The sequence below is a fragment of the Lates calcarifer genome, unplaced genomic scaffold (genome assembly GCF_001640805.2).
Source record: "Lates calcarifer isolate ASB-BC8 unplaced genomic scaffold, TLL_Latcal_v3 _unitig_423_quiver_1806, whole genome shotgun sequence".
Taxonomy (NCBI): Eukaryota; Metazoa; Chordata; class Actinopteri; family Centropomidae; genus Lates; species Lates calcarifer.
Genome location: NW_026116791.1, coordinates 1 through 24,714, shown reverse-complemented (window position 1 = coordinate 24,714; position 24,714 = coordinate 1). Strand labels below are relative to the sequence as shown.

The 24,714-nt window shown below is 38.7% G+C and overlaps 4 protein-coding genes across 4 annotated transcripts; all 4 read left to right on the top strand.

Annotated features, from left to right (window-relative positions):
- The first annotated feature begins 3,860 nt into the window (after positions 1–3,860).
- On the top strand, positions 3,861–4,853 carry LOC108897596 (trace amine-associated receptor 1-like). The gene has a single exon (XM_018697302.1). The coding sequence runs from the start codon at positions 3,861–3,863 to the stop codon at positions 4,851–4,853; it is 993 nt and encodes a 330-aa protein (XP_018552818.1).
- A 3,700-nt stretch (positions 4,854–8,553) lies between these two features.
- On the top strand, positions 8,554–9,546 carry LOC108897595 (trace amine-associated receptor 1-like). The gene has a single exon (XM_018697301.1). The coding sequence runs from the start codon at positions 8,554–8,556 to the stop codon at positions 9,544–9,546; it is 993 nt and encodes a 330-aa protein (XP_018552817.1).
- A 3,387-nt stretch (positions 9,547–12,933) lies between these two features.
- Positions 12,934–14,027, top strand: LOC108897594 (trace amine-associated receptor 1-like). The gene has a single exon (XM_018697300.2). The coding sequence runs from the start codon at positions 12,934–12,936 to the stop codon at positions 13,924–13,926; it is 993 nt and encodes a 330-aa protein (XP_018552816.1). The 3' UTR covers positions 13,927–14,027.
- A 3,190-nt stretch (positions 14,028–17,217) lies between these two features.
- On the top strand, positions 17,218–18,214 carry LOC108897593 (trace amine-associated receptor 1-like). Its single transcript, XM_018697299.1, has one exon. The coding sequence runs from the start codon at positions 17,218–17,220 to the stop codon at positions 18,208–18,210; it is 993 nt and encodes a 330-aa protein (XP_018552815.1). The 3' UTR covers positions 18,211–18,214.
- Positions 18,215–24,714: the final 6,500 nt, after the last annotated feature.

Below are 24,714 nucleotides of genomic sequence, written 5' to 3'. Positions count from 1 at the left end.
CTTATTGTTTGGTGTGCTCTAACAGCCTACTGACTTGAAAATATTACCAACACTGGCACCACACACAGCTGTGACAGTGTTGATGTGTTGGATGATATCTGTGTGCAGGTAAAATGGCTGAGATACAAACTCTGGTGCATTATAGGGAGCTGTTCATGTTTACAGTCATGTCAATGAAAAACACTATTTTTCTTACAGTATTTACAGCAGTGGCACTATTGTGTAAATAAGATATGAACTATGTGAAATACTGTTTAATAATTTGCATGAAACATTTTTAGCTTCTATGATGTATTTTCCACTATATTAGACTTAAGTCACAACACAGCATATTCTCTGTTTTCTTGTTTTGATATTTTATTTATGTGGTGCTTCTGTTGAATGCACCATTCAGCCCAAAATATCAAGTGTTCTGGCTTCATTAAAACATGAATTTCAAAACTCAACCAGTTGTGTGCATCATTTTACAGACATTTACCTAAAATTCAGCAAAGATGTGTACAGTGTGACTTTGCAAGAAAGAATCAGAATTATTATCAAAACTTATTTAAAGTTATACATACTGTCCATCTGTACATGGGTTCAGGGCAAGTATTAATGCACCATAGCACTGAAGTCCATTAAAAGCAGTGGGAGAAGTGGTCTTTGTATAAATTTATCATAAAACAATGTCATGCAGGTAGACTCATGAAAAAGCAGTGGAGTGTTACATTCATTACAGTCCCTCTCCTCATCACAAAATAGAAAAAAAGAAAAGAAAAAAATAGAATATATATAATGCCACATTTAGAAATAAAGTCATCATTAAAATACAAATATGTCATAAAAATTCCAAGTTATGTTGCTGCATTTGATGTTCATGTGACTAATATTACTACTTCTAATATCATCAGTTTGTTTAATGTCGTCAGTTATTTTCTATAAGCAAAAAAACATTAAATATCTAAAGTTGACTTCTTTCAGAATTTACACTGCCTCACACCCTACTTTTCCAAATACTGTGTGCATATACTGTACTCTCCTTAAGGACCACATGTGTGTCCCACATGAATAGATTATCACATAGTCTATGACTGCTCATACCTACAACCACACATGAGAAATAGCATCATTTTTCACACTTTCCCACTCTGTCTCCTGTCACAGCTATGGTTGGAGCAAATTTCTTTATTTCATGAAACCCTCTCTGCAGTATTTAATATTAACTGTATTTTCCACTTTAACTGAATCGTGCCACCTGCAGAAGTTGGTGTGGGGGATGTATTAGAGATGGACAGAAGTCAGAGTACAGGGAACTGGTGGTTAACTTTGAGGAATGGAGCAGCAGGAATCATCATTATCATGAAATACATAGACTGGTGCCTCACAGGGAGCTGTTGGACTCTGTTCTTCCTCTGTTTTACCTTTCCGCTTTTAAACACGTCAGTGCCAGTTGAAGTGTTCTGCAGATGGCATTATTCAGTGAAAGTGGAAAATGCAGTTGATATCAAATACTGCTGAGACAGATAGAAAATATCAAAAAAATCAATCACTCCTGCTGACCCACTTTTACTCCTTCCTGAACCTTCACCCTCCACCACGCTGCTAGATGCATTCACCTCCATTTACCCCTAAGGATTTGGCCGAAATTGTGACCCCCAATCTCACATCTTGTCAACTCGATATCCTCTAGTCCGTTGTTCAAAGAAGCTTTAGGAGCCATCACCCCTTGGCTTCTTACCATGGTGAATGAGTCCATCCTATCTGGTCTGGTCCCAGACTACTTTAAGCAGGCCTATATCTGGCCTCTCCTTAGGAAACCAGGTTTAGATCCATCACTGCCCCATAACTACCGTCCTATATCCAAATTACCTCTGGCTTCAGAAATTGTTGAGAAGGTAGTCACTAAACAGCTTTTGGAAATACTGAAAGGAAATAATATATTTGACAAATTCCAATCTGGCTTTAGAAAGGACCACAGTTCAGAAACTGCCCTAGTCAGAGTGACAAATGAAATCCTAACGAGTGCAGATGCTGGTCAAACCACTATTCTCATTTTGTTGGACCTTAGTGCAGCCTTTGACACAGTTGATCATATGATTCTCCTAAACAGACTTAGGAGTTGGGTGGATGGCTGCTAACTTTTTACAATTGAACATGGATAAGACTGAAACCCTGATTACTGGCCAGATCATATTTCCAATACTGTTACTCCTCATCTCGGACCACTAGCAGCTAATGTGAAGCCTTCAGTTAAGAACTTGGAAGTTGTGTTTGATCAGCACCTCAACATGAAAAGTACATCAAGAATCTTATTCAATCCTGCTATATACAAATCAGAAATATTGCAAACGTCAAATCAATGCTGCCCAAAAACAAAAGTAAACAACTTATTCATACCCTCATTTCCTCCCGTCTAGATTACTGCAAATCCTTACTGACCTGCCTCATTGACAGAGCAGTTGGCTGATTACAGATTACAGGTGGTGCAAAACACAGCAGCAAGACTACTCACAAACACTTGATGCAGGGAATACATCACTGCGGTCCTGGCTGAATTACACTGGCTCAAGATTCTTCTGATTACCTTCAAGGCACTACATGATCTGGCTCCACTGTACATTGCTGAACTCTTAACCTCCTATTCTGCACCTAGACCCCTCAGATCTGAGACTCAGATGTTGTTAAGAGTTTCACGGTCCAGGCTTAAAACAAAGGGGGGCTGTGCCTTTAGTCCTAGCCCCAACACTGTGGAACAAACTCCCCCTCACTATCAGAATAGTGGAGTCAGTGCCTCAGTTCAAAAAGCTTTTAAAAACCCACTTATACAAATGAGAATTTTACAACATTTAATATTGGCTCTTCCATTTTCATTGTTGTTATTTCCTTTTCTTTGACCTTTCCTCTAATGTTGCTCTTTTTTGATTATTGTACATATTGTCTTTTCTGAAAGGTGCTATACAAATAAAGTTTATTATTATTATTATTATTACTAACTGGCTTGCTAGAGTCTGTGAAGGTAGGTATGAGCAGTCATAGACTATGTGATGATCTATTCATGTGAGACACACATATACAGCCCATAAGCAGAGTACAAGCAGAGTACAGTATATGCAGACTAAGACATGGGGGAGAAGTCATCTTTGTATAACATGATAGTAAAACTAAAGGTAAATCTACAACACAACAATGTCTGGAAAAAAAAGTGATTCTACATTCTACATTCTGAAGCCTCGGTATATCGTATATGTCGTGAGTCAGTATTTTGATTCATCTTGCAAAATCAGAATCTGTACCTGTGTTACATGTGTTTTTGTGACCACTTGGAGATGTGCATTTGTGATTTCACCATGGAAAAGAAACAGCACTGTGTCGATGTCTGTCAACAGGCTTGGAATGACCCAACATTCATGTTGAGTATTATCAGTGGTGATGAGAGTTGTCTACAGCCACAACCCAGAGGTCATGCTCATCTCTTTCTTCAACAATGTATGTACTAGTATTACTGTCTTAGTGATGATACTATTACTAGTCATTAACAATTCTGCTAAAATGCATGTTGCTCTGACTCTGATCTCATCAAGATGAAAAGGCTAACATCAAGATGAGTTCAACATCTGATTGGACGAAAAGAAGGTGACAACTATGGTAATGATAAAGGTTGATAAAAATCAAGATTATGCACAGTCTCTCAGTAAAGAAGAACTGCCTTGAGCGTTTCAAAGGTAGGACATGAACTGAAAATCTTTCTTTTCTTCTAGAGAATTATATTTGTAGATATGCATTTATGTAGGGAAAAATATTTTAAAATAAACACAGATTTTTGACATTTTTATTATTGTTAATCATGAATGTAAACTGATTCACAGGAACCAAGAAACATGGCACCAGAAGTCCCTGACAATCGCACTGATCAAATACATCCATGTTATGAAATAGATAAGGTCTCTAACACACTGATATACACCCGTGCTGCAATATGTGTTTTATTAAACATTTTCCTTGGCTCATTATCTGTTGTAACTGTTTGTGGAAACCTTCTTGTAATAATCTCCATCATTTACTTCAAACAGCTCCACACTCCTACAAACTATCTTATTCTCTCTCTGGCTGTGGCTGACCTGCTTGTTGGTGTTCTAGTCTTACCTATCAGCATGGAATTTACTGGAAGCTCTTGTCTGTATTATGAACATATCCTTTGCAAAGTACAAGACTACTTTGATGTAACACTGAGCGTAGCTTCCATTTTGAATTTATGTTGTATTTCTATTGACAGATATTATGCAGTGTGTCAGCCTCTGACATATAGAACTGAGATAAATGTTCACAGTGCTGCAGTCATGATCCTGGTAACATGGAGTGTTTCTATACTTTTGGGAACTGGCTTTTTTGTTGTAGAATTTAACTATGAAAAATGTGAAGAACAGTGTTTGATGGAGTTTTTCCTTTTAAACACTTTGGCACCACTTTTTGCATTTTACCTTCCATTGATCATAATGCTCTGTATCTACCTAAAGATTTTCCTTGTGGCACAGAGTCAGGCTCGCAGCATCCACAACACAAACTGTCAGAGCACAAAGTCTGGAGCAACTGTCAGTAAGATGGAGAGAAAGGCCACCAAAACTCTGGCTACTGTTCTGGGAGTTTTTCTGATGTGTTGGTTTCCTTACTTCCTCTGTTATACCTTTCAGCTTTTGAGTCTTATGCTTGTGCCAGTTGCACTGTCTGAAGCTCTTATCTGCTTTGCACTGTCCAATTCAATGCTCAATCCATTTATTTATGCCTTATTTTACAGCTGGTTCAGATCAGCTTTCAGAATGATCATATCAGGAAAAATATTTCAGGGTGATTTTTCTAACACAAAACTGTCTTGACTTATTGTTTGGTGTGCTCTAATAGCCTACTGACTTGCAAATATTACCAACACTGGCACCATACACAGCTGTGACAGTGTTGATGTGTTGGATGATATCTTTGTGCAGGTAAAGTGGCTGAGACACAAACACTGGTGCATTGTAAGAAGCTGTTCATGTTTACAGTCATGTAAATGAGAAACACATTTACAGTAGTGGCACTATTTAATAAACTATACTATTTAATAAATTACAGTCAAAATTTCTAACTGCTAGAAATTATTGTTATTATATTAAGCTTAAGTTAAAGTCACAGCAACATTTCTGTACTGTATCATAATGCAGCATATTCTTTATTTGATACTACTTTCCTGTAGTATTGTGCTCTTCCGTCTCTGTCTCCTCTTCTGTCTGTTTCTGCAGGTATTTCTGCCTCTGGAGCTGTAGAGTGTGATCTGTGAAGTCTCCTGCTGCTCCTACAACTCCACTCAACACCTGCTGCTAGAATCAGAAATTACTTACACTGCTGTTAGTTATATTGCTGTGTTAGCAGTTAATACTTTAATTATCACTACTATCATTACTACTGCTGTTTTATTGGCATCACCTTACATTTCTTACATGGAACCCATGTTATGTTCTTCTCCCACTATTCTCTACCCCCTCTCTTCTTAACCCAACCGGTCGAGGCAGATGGCCGCCCACCCTGGGTCCGGTTCTGCTCGAGGTTTCTGCCTCTTAAAAGGAAGTTTTTCCTTGCCACTGTCGCCTAGTGCTTGCTCATGGTGGGATCTGTTGGGTCTCTCTCTGTAAATACCTATTTTAAAGAGTATGGTCTAGACCTGCTCTATATGAAAAGTGCCTTGAGATGACTTTTGCTGTGATATGGCGCTATATGATTAAAACTGAATTGAATTGAATGGTTTAACACTTAACTGAATTTATGTAATTCTTCTGTTGAATGCACCATTCAGCCCAAGATGTCAAGTGTTAAGGCTTCATTAAAATGAAATAGAAAAGTCAACCTGTTGTGTGCATCATTTTACAGACATTTACCTAAATTTCAGCAAACATGTGTACAGTGTGACTTTGCAAGAAAGAATCAGAATTTTAATTAAGTTATTTAAAGTTATTCATACTGTCCATATGGTGTTTGGCCAAGGGAAGGAGAAATAACATAAAACAACCAGGTGGACAAGCAGGTGCTCTAAGAAATAACTAAATAAGAAAAAGAAGACTCCAACTCAGGAGCTCGTCACCTCATCAATGACTGAACAAAGGGGATGCACAAAAACTCTGGATCAACCTCACTAAAAAACAAACACAACTGAAAAACTAGCAAAGCAGGTGTATGACTATAGTCTGGCTCAATTATCCAGCACAAACTAAGAAATAAATCACTAATGTGATTTCAGGCACATAGAAGGACAGGCGAGTGACTCAGCATAAATATATCAGGTGTGCACGCTTTCTATATCCACACACACAACGAGTACCGTCAAACATGTATTTAGTACATGAAGAGGTAAAACCCTGTGACCACCAGCCACCAACCGCGAAATCAAGAGCCACAGATGGAAAGACCTTTGTGAGAGTTTTCACAATGGAACTGGAAGTGATCTTACGCAGAGAGGCACTGGGTAATAGCATACATAATGCTAAGTACTGATTTCTATTCTTAGTTTGGGGCAGGGGTCCTACACAATCCACCGTCAAAGGGCTGCTCTGTTGCAGGCATCAGATGTAACAGGGCTGGAGGTATTTTGTGGTTAGGTATACCAGCAACCGGGCAAGTGTGTAAAGTTAGATCAGCCTTTTGCAGGGCACATAGCTGTTTGTGTATAATGGAGAAGGCTACCTCATCTGGAGATAAGGCATTTGGAGGAGGAGGCTTTAACACTTCCTCCCGCTCAGTAGGTGAGAGAACACTGTCAGTAATGGCAATGTCAGTGTTTGGGTTACACACTTGTAACCAGTCAGACATAGATTAGAATCAGGTTGGAGTAGGCTGGGGTTCTCTGGAGGAACGTCTAAGACCTCCAGGTTAGGAGTTATGTCACCACCAGCTACTGTATATTGGTTGAAATGTGCTTTGCTGATAAATCCACTCAGTGAACAATGCAATGGACTGTTACAGTCAATGATGAAATACAAAATTAAAGCTCCACTCCACATCACAAAACAGAAAAGAAGAAAAGAAAAAAGCTATATTACGGTATAAAGTCATCTTTAGAAATTTCTCAATAAGTTAAAAATTCCAGGTTATATTGCTACATTTGATGTAATGTGACTACTATTACTAATTCTAATATCATCTAGTCATTTTTTTATATTAACAAAAACACTTAATGGTGTATGTTAAGTAGAATTCTTCTTTCAGAATTTACACTACTTCACACCTTACTTTTTGAAATACAGTGTGCATATACTGTATTCTCCATGTAAGGACCACATATGTGTGTCCCACATGAATAGATCATCACTTAGTCTATGACTGCTGACCAGTCTTCCTGTTCCTGCCACTGAGAAGCACCCCCACTGTATGATGATGCCCCCACCATGCTTCACCAAACCTCTTCCATTTCACAATTATTGAGGCCTCTGTGCTCCTGGGAAATCTATCCATTAAAAGTTAATCTGCACCCAGCATGTGAAAAGAGTGAAGGGGTTTGGGTAATTTCTGAAGTCAATGTATATTGTTTATGTCAGTATTTTGATTTCTGTTCTGTAATCAACATCTGTACCTGTGTTACATGTTTTTGTGACCACTTGGAGATGTGCACTTGTGATTTCACCATGGAACAGAAACAAATTCTGACCCAACATTTGTGTCCACTATTATCAATGGTGATGAGAGTTGTGTCTACAGCTACAACCCAGAGGTCATGTTTGCGTTAATGGCCAGTTCTACAGCACTGTTCTGAGATGTCTCAGGGAGGAAATTCAACACAAATGACCTGAACTGTCACGCGCTGCACTGCAGTCGTCACTCTTCACCCACTCTACTTCCTGGATTTGGCCTCCTGTTACTTCTTCCTCTTCCTGAAAATGAATTTCAAGCTTAAGGGTTGCCGTTTGGACACAGTGGAGGAGACCCAGCATGCATTGCAGATGGTGTGTGACATACAAAATGGAACTTTCTAGGGAATGTTCCAAGCATGGCAGGAGGCCTGTGAGAGGTATATCACTGTGCAGGGGAACTACTTTGATGCTGACTGGACTGAAACTAGGATTGTAACAGTGTTAATGTTGCAAACTGTCACTACTATAAGTATTTCTCCTACCAGTGACACTGTATGTGCTAGTATTATTGTCTTAGTGATGACACTATTATTAGTGATTAGAAATTCTTGTAAAATGAAAGGATTCAAAACTTGTTTGTAAAAGATCAAACTCATCTACAGTACAACATGTTGCTCTAGCTCGGATGTCATTAAGATGAAAATTCTGTCATCTGATTGGACAAATAAAGATGGTATTAACTATGTAAATGAGAAAGGAGTTGATAAAAATCAAGATTATGCACAGTCACACAGTAAGGAAGAACTGTCTGGAGCATTTCAAAGGTAGGACATGAACTAAAAATCTTTTTTTTTTTCTTCTAGAGATTTAACATTGTGTACAGAGTCATGTAGGAAAAATATTTAAAATAAACACAGATTTTTGACATTTTTAATATTATTAATCATGAATGTAAACTGATTTACAGGAGCCCAGAAACATGATACCAGAAGTAACTGACAACCACACTGATGAAATACATCCATGTTATCAAATAGATAAGGTCTCTAACACACTGATATACACCCGCGCTGCAATATGTGTTTTTTTAAACATTTTCCTTTGGTCATTATGTGTACTAACAGTTTGTGGAAACCTTCTTGTAATAATCTCTATCATTTACTTCAAACAGCTCCACACTCCTACAAACTATCTTATTCTCTCTCTGGCTGTGGCTGACCTGCTCATGGGTGTTGTAGTCTTTCCTCTCACCATAGAATTCGGTGTAAGCTCTTGTCTGTATTATAAAACTTTATTTTGCAAAGTACGAGACTTCTTTGATGTAATATTGAGCGTAGCTTCCATTTTGAATTTATGTTGTATTTCTATTGACAGATATTATGCAGTGTGTCAGCCTCTGACATATAGAACTGAGATAAATGCTCACAGTGCTGCAGTCATGATCCTGGTAACATGGAGTGTTTCAGTTCTGCTTGCCACTGGCTTTTTAGTTGAAGAATTTAACTATGAAAAATGTGAAGAACAGTGTTTGATGAAGTTTCTCCTTCTAAACACTTTGGCACCACTTTTTGCATTTTACCTTCCATTGATCATAATGCTCTGTATCTACCTAAAGATTTTCCTTGTGGCACAGAGACAGGCTCTCAGCATCCACAACACAAACTGTCAGAGCACAAAGTCTGGAGCAACTGTCAGTAAGATGGAGAGAAAGGCCACCAAAACTCTGGCTACTGTTCTGGGAGTTTTTCTGATGTGTTGGCTTCCTTACTTCCTCTGTTATACCTTTCAGGTTTTGAGTCTTACGCCTTTGCCAATTGCACTGTCTGAAGCTTTTGTCTGCCTTGCGCTGTCCAATTCAATGTTCAATCCCTTTATTTATGCCTTATTTTACAGCTGGTTCAGATCAGCTTTCAGAATGATCATATCAGGAAAAATATTTCAGGGTGATTTTTCTAACACAAAACTGTCTTGACTTGTTTGGTGTGCTCTAACAGCCTACTGACTTGCAAATATTACCAACACTGGCACCACACACAGCTGTGACAGTGTTGATGTGTTGAATTATATCTTTGTGCAGGTAAAGTGTATAAAACAAACAAACAAAAAAAACCCTCAACCTGTTGTGTGCATCATTTTACAGACATTTACCTAAAATTCAGAAAAGATGTGATTTTGCAAGAAAGAGTCTGGATTTTAATCAAGTTTTTTTTTTTTTTAAGTTATAAATACTGTCCATATGTACATAAACAGGGTCACAGTAAGTGTTAATGCACCATACTATAACATCATTTTACAGATAGTTACCCAAATTTCACCAAGAAAGTTCCTGAATTTTTATCAAAAGTTATTTAAAGTTATTCATACTGTCCATATGCTAACAAACAACAAAAAACTTGTAACATACAAGTGGGTATATGACTATAGTCTGGCCCAATTATCCAGCACAAACTAAGAAATAAATCACTAATGTGATTTCAGGCACATAGAAGGACAGGAGAGTGACTCGGCATAAATATATCAGGTGTGCACGCTTTCTATACCCACACACAGAATGAGTACTGTCAAAGTTTTATTCAGTACAGGAAGAGGTAAAAGCCAGTGGCTGCCAGCCACCAACTGCGAAATCAAGAGCCACAGTGACGAGCCGCTCACATCAAATCACAGCTGCCATGACTGATGGCTTGACAGCATTTTTATACCAATGATAAAACAGCAGGGACTGCCCAGAGTGCTGCACAGGCAGGGGCACTGGTCCAATCCAGTCTGGAGGTTGTCCTGTGTAGGAGCAGCAGAGGGTGGATAACACCAGTCCTAGACAGGGGCCTGCACAGCACACTTTGCATATGGTCAAAATAAACTGACAACTGGTTGGCCACAGAGAGTGTGATTAACAAAGACATCTCAAAATACAAAATTATTATTTTGATGAGTTAACGTAACAGTTATACACTAAATTTATTTACCCAGAGTCACATTTGCACTCTGCGCAACGCATTGGCAAAGATGTTCAGAGGTGCTTTTTTGTGCTGAATTTCTAAGTTATAATCTTGCACCAACAGGGCCCACTGTATAAAGCACTGGTTGTGGTTGTACATGTGGGAGATAAACACGAGTGGGTTATGACCAGTTAAGACTATGACCTGCAAAGAACTGGACCCCAGGTACACCTCAATCAGAACAACAGAGTCAGTGCCTCAGTTCAAAAAGCTTTTAATAACCCACTTATACAAATGAGAATTTTACAACATTTAATATTGTCTCTTCCATTTTCATTGTTGTTATTTCCTTTTCTTTGACCTTTCCTCTAATGTTGCTCTAATTATTGTACATATTGTCTTTTCTGAAAGGTGCTATACAAATAAAGTTTATTATTATTATTACTAACTGGCCTGCTAGAGTGAAGGTAGGTATGAGCAGTCATAGACTATGTGATGATCTATTCATGTGAGACACACATATTTAATCAAAACTTATTTAAAGTTATACATACTGTCCAGGTATAACTACAGTACTGCGCAAAAGTTTTAGGCACAAAAGGTAAAGTGAGGATGCTGTCAAAAAAAGCAAACAGAAAAAAACCTAAATCAGATCAGTATTTCCTATTTCCTATTATACCCCTCCTCCCTTTGCCTTTAAAACAGCTCCAGTTCTCCTAAGTACACCTGTACTCAGGTAGTTTATACAGCATCTTGTAGAAGTTGTCTCAGTTCCTCTGTGGATTCAGCCTGTCTCAGTGTCTGCTGTCTCTTCATGTGATCTCACACTAACTCTGTGATGTTGAGATCAGGGCTCTGTGGGGGTCAGACCATCTACTGCAGGACTCCTTGTTCTTCTTGTCTCTGAGGACAGTTCTTCATGATGCTGATTGTGTGCTTGGACTCAATGTCCTGCTTCAGATTTAATCTGTAACTGATCAGACACTTCTGATGGTACTGATAGGGGATACGAGTAAAAAACATCTGAAGTGCCTAAAACTTTTGCACAGTGCTGTACATGGGTTCAGGGCTCTTGGTCAGTGTAAGTATTAATACACCATAGTACTCAAGTCCATTAAAAGCAGTGGGGGAGAAGTCATTATTATTATTATAAAACAATTTCATGCAGGTAGACTCATGAAAAAGCAGATATTGCTTCAAATTTGCTCTGATGATAAACACTACATATCCGGACATGTAGCAAAGACAATATTAATATTTTTATATCCTACAGCTTACTAGAGAAAGTAGTTGATAAAACTCAAGATTACGCACAGTCGCACAGTGAAGAAGAACTTGTAATTGTATATTGTGTAAATAATTTATTAGTTTGCTGGATTCGACTGCCTGTTATTTCCTCCTCTTCCCTAAAATGAAATTCAAGCTTAAGGGTTGCCATTTTGACACAGTGGAAGAGATCCTGTGCATTGCAGATGGTGCATGACTTAGAGAATTGTTACATGCCAGGCCAGAGTATTTGTGAAGCTAGTTAGGCCTATTTGTTTGGATATGGTTTTCAGAGGTATCTTTGGATCTTTGGAGTATGCCAGCAGGCCCGTAGCCCTCAGGGAAAGATGCAGCTAGTTTCTCTGTCTGGCGTCTGGTTGCTACCAGGGGCCCCTACACAGAACCCTTCTCCCCCTGTCCCTGACTTGAGGCAACATATGAGCTCTGAGGTCAAGGTAATGTGGGAAGGGGGGTGGGATGGAGCTGGGCCCTCCTATTGTCACTCTATCCCTGGCCTAAAGTGGACAACACCAAGAATAGTATAATATTAATAAATTAAACTCACTGACAACCACACTGATGAAATACATCCATGTTATGAAATAGATAAGGTCTCTAACACACTGATATACACCTGCGCTGCAATATGTGTTTTTTAAAAACAGTTTCCTAGTTTCATTATCTGTTGTAACAGTTTGTGGAAACCTTCTTGTAATAATCTCCATCATTTACTTCAAACAGCTCCTCCCTGTTTATCTTTATTTCTTTCTTTGTTGCTGTCAAAGCAGGCCTAGACAGTCTGGTATAATGAATGGATTCAAATGTCCAAAAATGATTTAAAAGGTTCATTTCTTTCACAACACAGCATGTTGCTCTGACTCTGATGTCATCAAGTCCAGCATATGATTGGACGATTAAAGATGGTATCAACCATGGTAATGAGAAAGGAGTGATAAAAGTCAAGATTATGCACAGTCACACAGTAAAGAAGAACTGTCTGGAGCATTTCAAAGGTAGGACATCTTTTTTTATCTTCTAGAGACTTAACATTGTGTATACAATCATATAGGGAAAAATACTTAAAATGAAAAACAGATCTATTACATTTTTATTATTATTAATCATGAATGTAAACTGATTTGCAGGAGCCCAGAAACATGGCACCAGAAGTCACTGACAATCGTACTAATCAAATACATCCATGTTATGAAATAGATAAGGTCTCTAACACACTGATACACACCCACTCTGCAATATGTGTTTTTTTAAACATTTTCCTTGGCTCATTTTGTGTTGTAATTGTTTGTGGAAACCTTCTTGTAATAATCTCCATCACTTACTTCAAACAGCTCCACACTCCTACAAACTATCTTATTCTCTCTCTGGCTGTGGCTGACCTGCTTGTTGGTGTTCTAGTCTTACCTATCAGCATGGAATTCACTGTAAGTTCTTGTCTGTATTATGAACCTTTATTTTGCAAAATGCATGTCTACTTTGATGTAACACTGAGCACAGCTTCCATTTTGAATTTATGTTGTATTTCTATTGACAGATATTATGCAGTGTGTCAGCCTCTGACATATAGAACTGAGATAAATGCTCACAGTGCTGCAGTCATGATCCTGGTAACATGGAGTGTTTCAGTTCTGCTTGCCACTGGCTTTTTAGTTGCAGAATTAAACCATGAAAAATGTGGAGAAATGTGTTTTATCGAGGTTCAACTTGCAAATATTTTGGGACCTATTTTCTCATTTTACCTTCCAATGATCATAATGCTCTGTATCTACCTAAAGATTTTCCTTGTGGCACAGAGACAGGCTCGCAGCATCCACAACACAAACTGTCAGAGCACAAAGTCTGGAGCAACTGTCAGTAAGATGGAGAGAAAGGCCACTAAAACTCTGGCTACTGTTATGGGAGTTTTTCTGATGTGTTGGCTTCCTTTCTTCCTCTGTTATACCTTTCAGCTTTTGAATCATGTGTCAGTGCCAGTTGCAGTGTTTGAAATTCTTATTTGCCTTGCAATGTTGAATTCAATTCTCAATCCCTTTATTTATGCCTTATTTTACAGCTGGTTCAGATCAGCTTTCAGAATGATCATATCAGGAAAAATATTTCAGGGTGATTTTTCTAACACAAAACTGTCCTGACTTATTGTTTGGTGTGCTCTAACAGCCTACTGACTTGCAAATATTACCAACACTGGCACCACACACAGCTGTGACAGTGTTGATGTGTTGGATGATATCTGTGTGCAGGTAAAGTGGCTGAGATACAAACTCTGGTGCATTATAGGGAGCTGTTCATGTTTACAGTCATGTAAATGAGAAACACTACTAGTGGCACTATTGTGTAAATAAGATATGAATGATGTGAAATACTGTTTCATAAATTACGATCAAAATTTCTAACTGCTAGAACTTATTGTTATTATATTACACTGAAGTTAAAGTCACAGCAACATTTCTGTACTGTATCACAATGCAGCATATTCTCTGTTTGCTTGTTTTAACACTTTACTGAATTTATGAAATTCTTCTGTTGAATGCACCATTCAGCTCAAGATGTCAAGTGTTAAGGCTTCATTAAAATGAAATAGAAAAGTCAACCTGTTGTGTGCATCATTTTACAGACATTTACCTAAATTTCAGCAAACGTGTACAGTGTGACTTTGCAAGAAAGAATCTGAATTTTAATCAAGTTATTTAAAGTTACACATACTGTCCATATGTACGTAAACAGGGTCACAGTAAGTGTTAATGCACCATACTATAGCATCATTTTACAGATAGTTACCTAAAGTTCACCAAGAAAGTTTCAGATTTTTTATCAAAAGTTATTTAAAATTATTCATACTGTCCATATGGTGTTTGGCCAAGGGAAGGAGAAATAACAAAACAACCAGGTGGACAAGCAGGTGCTCTAAGAAATAACTAAATAAGAAAAAGAAGACTCCAACTCAGGAGCTCGTCACCTCATCAGTGACTGAACAAAGGGGATGCACAAAAACTCTGGATCAACCTCACTAAAAAACAAACACAACTGAAAAACTAGCAAAGCAGGTGTATGACTATAGTCTGGCTCAATTATCCAGCACAAACTAAGAAATAAATCACTAATGTGATTTCAGGCACATAGAAGGACAGGCGAGTGACTCAGCATAAATATATCAGGTGTGCACGCTTTCTATATCCACACACACAACGAGTACCGTCAAACATGTATTTAGTACATGAAGAGATAAAAACCTGTGACCACCAGCCACCAACCGCGAAATCAAGAGCCACAGATGGAAAGACCTTTGTGAGAGTTTTCACAATGGAACTGGAAGTGATCTTATGCAGAGAGGCACTGGGTAATAGCATACATAATGCTAAGTACTGATTTCTATTCTTAGTTTGGGGCAGGGGTCCTACACAATCCACCGTCAAAGGGCTGCTCTGTTGCAGGCATCAGATGTAACGGGGCTGGAGGTATTTTGTGGTTAGGTATACCAGCAACCGGGCAAGTGTGTAAAGTTAGATCAGCCTTTTGCAGGGCACATAGCTGTTTGTGTATAATGGAGAAGGCTACCTCATCTGGAGATAAGGCATTTGGAGGAGGAGGCTTTAACACTTCCTCCCGCTCAGTAGGTGAGAGAACACTGTCAGTAATGGCAATGTCAGTGTTTGGGTTACACACTTGTAACCAGTCAGACATAGATTAGAATCAGGTTGGAGTAGGCTGGGGTTCTCTGGAGGAGCGTCTAAGACCTCCAGGTTAGGAGTTATGTCACCACCAGCTACTGTATATTAGTTCAAATGTGCTTTGCTGATAAATCCACTCAGTGAACAATGCAATGGACTGTTACAGTCAATGATGAAATACAAAATTAAAGCTCCACTCCACATCACAAAACAGAAAAGAAGAAAAGAAAAAAGCTATATTACGGTATAAAGTCATCTTTAGAAATTTCTCAATAAGTTAAAAATTCCAGGTTATATTGCTACATTTGATGTAATGTGACTACTATTACTAATTCTAATATCATCTAGTCAATTTTTTACATTAGCAAAAACACTTAATGGTGTATGTTAAGTGGAATTCTTCTTTCAGAATTTACACTACTTCACACCTTACTTTTTGAAATACAGTGTGCATATACTGTATTCTCCATGTAAGGACCACATATGTGTGTCCCACATGAATAGATCATCACTTAGTCTATGACTGCTGACCAGTCTTCCTGTTCCTGCCACTGAGAAGCACCCCCACTGTATGATGATGCCCCCACCATGCTTCACCAAACCTCTTCCATTTCACAATTATTGAGGCCTCTGTGCTCCTGGGAAATCTATCCATTAACAGTTAATCTGCACCCAGCATGTAAAAAGAGTGAAGGGGTTTGGGTAATTTCTGAAGTCAATGTATATTGTTTATGTCAGTATTCTGATTTCTGTTGTGTAATCAACATCTGTACCTGTGTTACGTGTGTTTTTGTGACCACTTGGAGATGTGCACTTGTGATTTCACCATGGAACAGAAACAAATTCTGACCCAACATTTGTGTCCACTATTATCAATGGTGATGAGAGTTGTGTCTACAGCTACAACCCAGAGGTCATGTTTGCGTTAATGGCCAGTTCTACAGCACTGTTCTGAGATGTCTCAGGGAGGAAATTCAACACAAATGACCTGAACTGTCACGCGCTGCACTGCAGTCGTCACTCTTCACCCACTCTACTTCCTGGATTTGGCCTCCTGTTACTTCTTCCTCTTCCTGAAAATGAATTTCAAGCTTAAGGGTTGCCGTTTGGACACAGTGGAGGAGACCCAGCATGCATTGCAGATGGTGTGTGACATACAAAATGGAACTTTCTAGGGAATGTTCCAAGCATGGCAGGAGGCCTGTGAGAGGTATATCACTGTGCAGGGGAACTACTTTGATGCTGACTGGACTGAAACTAGGATTGTAACAGTGTTAATGTTGCAAACTGTCACTACTACAAGTATTTCTCCTACTAGTGACACTGTATGTGCTAGTATTATTGTCTTAGTGATGACACTATTATTAGTGATTAGAAATTCTTGTAAAATGAAAGGATTCAAAACTTGTTTGTAAAAGATCAAACTCATCTACAGTACAACATGTTGCTCTAGCTCGGATGTCATTAAGGTGAAAATTCTGTCATCTGATTGGACAAATAAAGATGGTATTAACTATGTAAATGAGAAAGGAGTTGATAAAAGTCAAGATTATGTACACACATTATCACACAGTAAAGAAGAACTGTCTGGAGCATTTCAAAGGTAGGACATGAACTGAAAATCTTTCTTTTCTTCTAGAGACTTAACATTGTGTACAGAGTCATGTAGGAAAAATATTTAAAATAAACACAGATTTTTGACATTTTTAATATTATCAATCATGAATGTAAACTGATTTACAGGAGCCCAGAAACATGGCATCAGAAGTTACTGACAACCACACTGATGAAATACATCCATGTTATCAAATAGATAAGGTCTCTAACACACTGATATACACCCGTGCTGCAATATGTGTTTTTTTAAACATTTTCCTTGGCTCATTATGTGTACTAACAGTTTGTGGAAACCTTCTTGTAATAATCTCCATCACTTACTTCAAACAGCTCCACACTCCTACAAACTATCTTATTCTCTCTCTGGCTGTGGCTGACCTGCTTGTTGGTGTTCTAGTCTTACCTCTCACCATAGAATTCGGTGTAATCTCTTGTCTGTATTATACCACTTTATTTTGCAAAATACAAAACATCTTTGATGTAACACTGAGCACAGCTTCCATTCTGAATTTATGTTTTATTTCTATTGACAGATATTATGCAGTGTGTCAGCCTCTAACATATAGGACCAAGATAAATGCTGACAGTGCTGTAGTCATGATCCTGGTAACATGGAGTTTTTCTATTCTAATTGGCATTACACTTTACATTGTGGAATTAAAACTTGAAATATGTCAAGAAATGTGTTTGTTGGAGATTTTCCTTCTAAATGCTTTGGCACCTTTTTTTGCATTTTACCTTCCATTGATCATAATGCTCTGTATCTACCTAAAGATTTTCCTTGTGGCACAGAGACAGGCTCGCAGCATCCACAACACAAACTGTCAGAGCACAAAGTCTGGAGCAACTGTCAGTAAGATGGAGAGAAAGGCCACCAAAACTCTGGCTACTGTTCTGGGAGCTTTTCTGATGTGTTGGCTTCCTTACTTCCTCTGTTATACCATTCAGTTTTTCAGTTTTTTGTCCCTGCCAGTGCAACTGTTGGAAGCTCTTATCTGCTTTGCGCTGTCCAATTCAATGTTCAATCCATTCATTTATGCCTTATTTTACAGCTGGTTCAGATCAGCTTTCAGAATGATCATATCAGGAAAAATATTTCAGGGTGATTTTTCTAACACAAAACTGTCTTGACTTATTGTTCGGTGTGCTCTAATAGCCTACTGACTTGCAAATATTACCAACACTGGCACCATAAATATATAAATAAGATAAATCCACTCAAAATAATCAACATTGACAAAATACAAAATTAAAGTCCATATCTTCATCACAAAATAGAAAAAAGAAAAGATAGAAAAAATATATAATGCTATATTTAGATAAGAAGTGATCATTAAAATCCCAGGTTATCTTGCTACTAGATTGCAACTACTATTACTAATTAACTATTACTACTTCTAATATTAAGTCAAGGTTTTGTATAAACAAAAGAAACACAAAATATATAAAGTTAACTTCTTTCAGAATTTACACTGGCTCACACCCTATTTTTCAAAATACAGTGTGCATATACTGTACTCTCCTTAAGGACCACATATGTGTGTCCCACATGAATAGATTATCACATAGTCTATGACTGCTCATACCTACAACCACACATGAGAAATACCATCATTCTTCACACTTCTTCCACCCTCTGTCTCCTCTCACAGCTATGGTTGCAGCACATTTCTTTATATTATGAAACCTTCTCAGTAGTATTTGATATCAACTGCATTTTAACTGAATCATGCCACCGGCAGAAGTTGATGTGAAAGATGTATTAGAGATGGACAAAAGTCAGAGTACAGGGAAATTAAGCTATAGCGAAAGTTCAGTCAGGAAGACTCTCTATCTGCACATACCATCTGGATCACAAGCAGTTTCCCCACTATCTCTAAGCCCCACCTAGTAATTAATCCAATCACAACCTGACCACGCAGCACGAACCAATCATCTGTAAGCTCTCACAGTTCTGTGAGCTGGAAAGCGTACTGCCATCAGTGTTTACCAGATGCTTCTCCACTACCTTGAGGAGACCCGAGACAAGCGCAACACAAACAAACCAGGAAATCTGCCACTCCTCATCTTAGAAAGGCAGTCATTTTAGCCACTGTTCTTTCACACGGACTGCCGCTCCTCCAGTCCCTACTGCTCCAGCTGTTCCAGCCGCTCCAGGCACACCAGTACCTGACGCCCTTCTAACACAATGCTGGTGAGATCAGTTCAAACTTCTACTCGTGTCTCCAGTTGCTTAAATTATGCCTTAGCTTTAGCTTCCGTAGCGCACACCCATACATTTCAGCCACGTTTTGTCCCCCAGCCTACCAGAGGCCTGTCCTCACTTTCCAGGCTCTGCTAACCTATTCCTGTGCCTCTGCTAGATAGGCCTTACATCCCATCAGCAAACATTTCACCCCACTTAAGTACCAAAATCCTGCAAGCTGTATTAAAGTTTTCAGTGGCAACGTTCCACGTTTCTCAGTCAATCATAATTCTAATTGGTCAATTTCAATCTCAGATATTCTCGTGTTTCAAGAGTAGCTAGTCTTTTGTTTAATCTGCGGAAGTTTAGGTCACAGACCCATCGACCTCAGTTGCCTTTTCTCCACTAGCACCTCAGCCTGAAAAGTCGGCCTCTCTGAACAAACAAAACCTCCTTTGTCCTCCTGCTTTGTCGACTGCAAAGGCAAAAGATAGAATTGTTTCAGCATGCCTATTCAACAATGTATATAAATGAATAAATAAATAAACAAATAAAATGAATAAAAAATGCTGCAGACTCTGCTTGCAAGGAAGCCATATCAAGACAGTATGGCCGCACTGGCTAAGTCCTGGTCTATTAGCTCACCCTTGTCGAGAAAGAAGAAGGCTCAAAACAGGCCTAAGACATTGTTATATTCAAACTTGGACTCCTATTTTAAGATCACTGCTTTACTTCTCTCTCTCGGCTTGTTTTCTTCTGAGCTGCTAGGTTAACAAAAAAGAATTACTATGCGTTACAACTGGCCTTCTGACTCTTTTGCCTGCCTGCATTTGGAGCCATCAATAGCAATTCAATAATATCCCGTGCTATATGACAACAAAGCACCATCGATATTATAAATTAGGGGTTCCCCTTCAAGGGCGATCACATTCTTTATGAGGCGCTTCACCTGGGTGGTTGTTACACACAACTTCATCTTTACCATCACCACATGCCTGGTAAATTCTATAGTCTCTGACTTTTATCCCATTTAATTTACAGGTCTACCAGAGTCACTTCTAGCCCAATTTCCATGTTTGTCCCTCTTCCCGAGGAGCTAGCTCTGCATTAGTGAGGGAACTATTTTTAAATATTGAGATACAACCAGGTCTGTACAAAGCACTTTTTCACTTAAATCTTATGATTTGGCTTGGGTCATTTGAGAAATGTTTTGCGTTTCACTAATATCTCCCCTGAAACCTGTCCAGATACATGTTTTCTTAATTACTGCATTATGTCATTTCAAGCTCACTTTGGTTGTGCTGGGATCCAACTTATACTAAATGTTTTGATCCCTTTTTACCTAGCTTTTACTAAACCAATATTAGTGCTATTAAAAGGATTCTCAATATGCTCCCCTTTAGCACCTATAGGTGTCCCATTCATTCACCCCATTATCACTCCCCATTATGTTTCTGCATAATATGATATCTGATCTAGACAGGGTTTCATGGAACAGTAATCTATCCCCTCAGCAGCACTGGGTCATTCATTTAGAATGGGTGCTGCAACCTCTTATGGTTATGGTTCCTACATACAGTATGTCCAGATTCTGCCTCAGTTCTAGCTACACAGCGTTCTCCGAAACTGCATGTAAGTCATGCATGTACTGGTGGTGGTGTCACAAACTCATAATTTCTGCTCCATGTTTTCATTTTCCCTGTATCATTACTGGTGATCCCCTGCATTAAAAACTAGTGATTCCCGCTGCTCCAGATAACAGATGCCTAATCACACTCCAAGTTCTGCATATATCCTGCTCAGAGAGGGTCCATTTTTCCCTATGTTGACTTGTTTCTATGCAGTATATTCCTTTTTAGCATTCTATGGCTTTCTAAGAAATGCTTCTTCGAATTCTTCAATCCTGACAGAAGTATCTCCTTTCTCAGTTAGCATTTCACCTTAATCTCTTTTTAGGTTTTCAAACATTCTAAAGCAAAGGGTGCTTATTCTTTAATCATTACTTGCATAGACTCCCCTTTTTGTCCTTTCAAGGCGGATCTTTTTATGCACCTTCTCTCCTGTTTTTAACCTCGGGCAATCACCCCTTATCAAAGCATGGTTTAATCATCGCTTTTAAAGGTTCTCACAAGTGTAATCATCTCCTCAGTATATTAAGATTCATTCATTCATTCATTTAGAATAATAGGTGCAACCTCAGCAGTAACGCAAGGGATCTCTGCCACCTCTCTTCATCAACAGGCTTAAATTTGTCCAGATTCCACCTCAGTTCTGGCTGCTCAGCTGTCTTTGGTAGGCTTGATTACATGTAAGTCTTGCATATAGTGGTGGTGGTGTCACAAACATTTCTCCCTGCTCCATGCATTTTCCCCACACTCACAGCACAGACTATTCTTCTGTGCACATTAAAATTATTCCTCTTCTTTCTCACTCTCTTTCGTTCTCCTATAAGTCTTAGTCTTACCTTGAATGAAAAGAGACTTATCCCCCTGTGCACGTCATCTGAGTTTCATGAACTCTTTCCTATTATCGCTAAGATTCCCCTGCTTACTCGTGTATTCATTCAATCACCACCTTTCACAATCACCTTGAGCCAGTCACTTGAATGTCCACATTCTCCTGCATCAGGTTGCATTTTTCCCCCTCCCATGACCTTTGGCCATTTTATTTTTACTTTTCCTCAATAGCTGGCCTTTTTCCCCACTGTTGCTACCACTCCGTCCACTTCACTATAACATGATAAATGCTTTATATGCACAGCAAAATCCTCAGAGTTAAAGTTACACTTTGCTTGTACAGAAAAACAGTATGAACACTATCATGCAATTTCTGCTCTATCATGTGTTGACCCACAAAAGTTGACACTGAACAAGTATAATAAATCATCAAAACAGCATCTTTTCTTTTTTTTATTTAGAAAGAAAATCCTAGCACCATTTAGCACAACCTAACTATATATGTACATTTACAAAGAAAACAAAGGTACAATATATAGGTTCTCATCTCCACCATAAGCATTCTGTGGTTCAAAGGGCCTTTCTCATCACTTTCAAATACTTGGTAGGCACAAAAATGTTCACTGAAATGATTGACCACAAGCTTGTTCACTAGGAAGAAGGTGACACTACACTAATACTTAGTTACTCAACTAAGTATTTTTCTTATTCTGCAAAACAGAGGCAATTTATGTTCAATCTCAATGCAAATGACTAGTCCTGCTCTGTACTCTGTCCCACTGATTTTTACCCAATTAGGAGAGATGTCTTTTAGTACAGCAACATGCAGGGCTTGGGCAAACATGTCACTACTGTCTTCATTGTCCACATTAAATGATTTCAAGGGACCATACTCAATATGGCTTAAGGATGATGTCTTCCAATGATATCCTATGGACATTTGACCTTTTTTTGCAAGTGATTTAGTGATGTTCTTGAAGTTGTGTTTTTGAAAACGCTGTGTTTTGCCTCAAATCTCATGCTCCATATATGTATTTTTCTTATACAAGCTGGGTAGTGTACCATAAAATAAAATGTTTTGGGAGCAGGTTTCTATCTGGAATTGTTTGAACAAGTAATGATGTTCAATTATTAAATGCTTTAAATGTACAGTCATGGCTACTGTAAGAGATGGAGAAAATATGATGTTGATTATCTGCGGTAAAAGCAGCAGCAAAATCAGTTAGTTCCAGTTCTGATTTCCTTCTGGCACAATGTCACCAAAAAAATCAAAGAAACGTTTCTTACAAGACAGAGAGTTTGAATGGAATTGAGTCCCATATTATTGCCCCTACTGTCCATGTTAATCCTAGTAGGACAATTTTGCGCTCCAAGTACCCATAGTCAAAAACATAAATTCTAGGCAACAGATCAGGTTTTGACAAAACATTTTCTGAGAGATACTCCAACAGTAACTTAATCTTGTATCGTTCCACCCCTTGAATTCTGCTTTAAAGCAAACACGGATAACTTCTGTGGCTCTGACTGCAACTCCATGCAGTGCATTTAAAAAAGCTATTCTCCACGCAAGACTACAGTGAGATGACCCAAGATATACAGTCTGGGTGTCATCTTTTTCAATAAAACACAAACAACAGAAATAACGTCCACTAAAAGAGGGTCATTATGTGTTGTAACTGTTTGTGGAAACCTTCTTGTAATAATCTCCATCATTTACTTCAAACAGCTCCAGACTCTTATTCTCTTTCTGACTGTGGCTGACCTGCTTGTTGGTGTTCTAGTCTTTCCTTTCAGCATGGAATTCACTGTAATCTTTGCAAATATTACCAACACTGGCACCACACACAGCTGTGACAGTGTTGATGTGTTGGATGATATGGTAAATGGACTGCACTTATATAGCGCTTTTCTAGTCCTATCAACACTCAAAGCTTTACACTACGCGTCACCTTCCAATTAGTTGGTGACCCGCTCTACCTCCTGAGCCCTATCGCCCCTATACATATCTTTGTGCCGGTAAAGTGGCTGAGATACAAACACTGGTGCATTATAAGAAGCTGTTCATGTTTACAGTCATGTAAATGAAAACTGTATTTACAGCAGTGGCACTATTGTGGAAATAAGATTAACATTGTGAAATACTGTTTAATAAATTGCATGCAGCATTTCTAACTTCTGGAAATTATTCACTATTATATCTATTATATGATTATACTGGCCCTTGGTCACTATCCGCGCATGCTGGTGGTTTAAAGGGCTTGTACGTGTGCCAGTGTAGGTGTAGGTGCATGCAGGTGTAGATGCATAACACAGCAAATGTCCAAGCATTACTTTTCTGTTGTTGCAGATTGATTAGGCTACACAGCCGACTCAAAAAATAAACTCACTATTGCAATAACACACAATACTCTGACCTGCAGCGTTACACGCCATGGCATGGTCAAAAACCATTGTCTTGAGACGGACAGGTCGCACAAACCCATTCTTGTTAGGAAAGGTTTCCAGCACTTTACCGAGCAGCCAAGAGCCTCGAGGAGCTGTTGAGTCTAGTATTAGTATTAGTATGCCTCAACTTCACAAAGAACTGTATGCAGTCCATTATCATCCAGTGTTTGTAGATGCAGAACAGAAAACTGAAAACTCTGAAAACTGAAACTCACTTGATTCCATGTTGAAGCAGTGCTCCTGTATCTTGCTGTTTTAACTTTGCAAGAGCCTCATGCAATTCTCTCTCGGATCCAACGAAATTAGTACCATTGTCAGACAACATGTGAGTAACTTGGCCTCTTCTGCTCATAAATCGCCTCAAAGCATTAATACATGCATCAGTGTCTAATGAGGGTCGCCATCTCCAGGTGAACTGCTCTGCTTGACAAGCAGGTAAAAATCACTCCATAGCATTTACACATGCTTCTCCCTCTTTTTACCTCAATTGGTCCAAAGTAGTCGACTCCCATGCTTGTAAATGCAGGGAGACCAGGCAGAGTCCTCTCC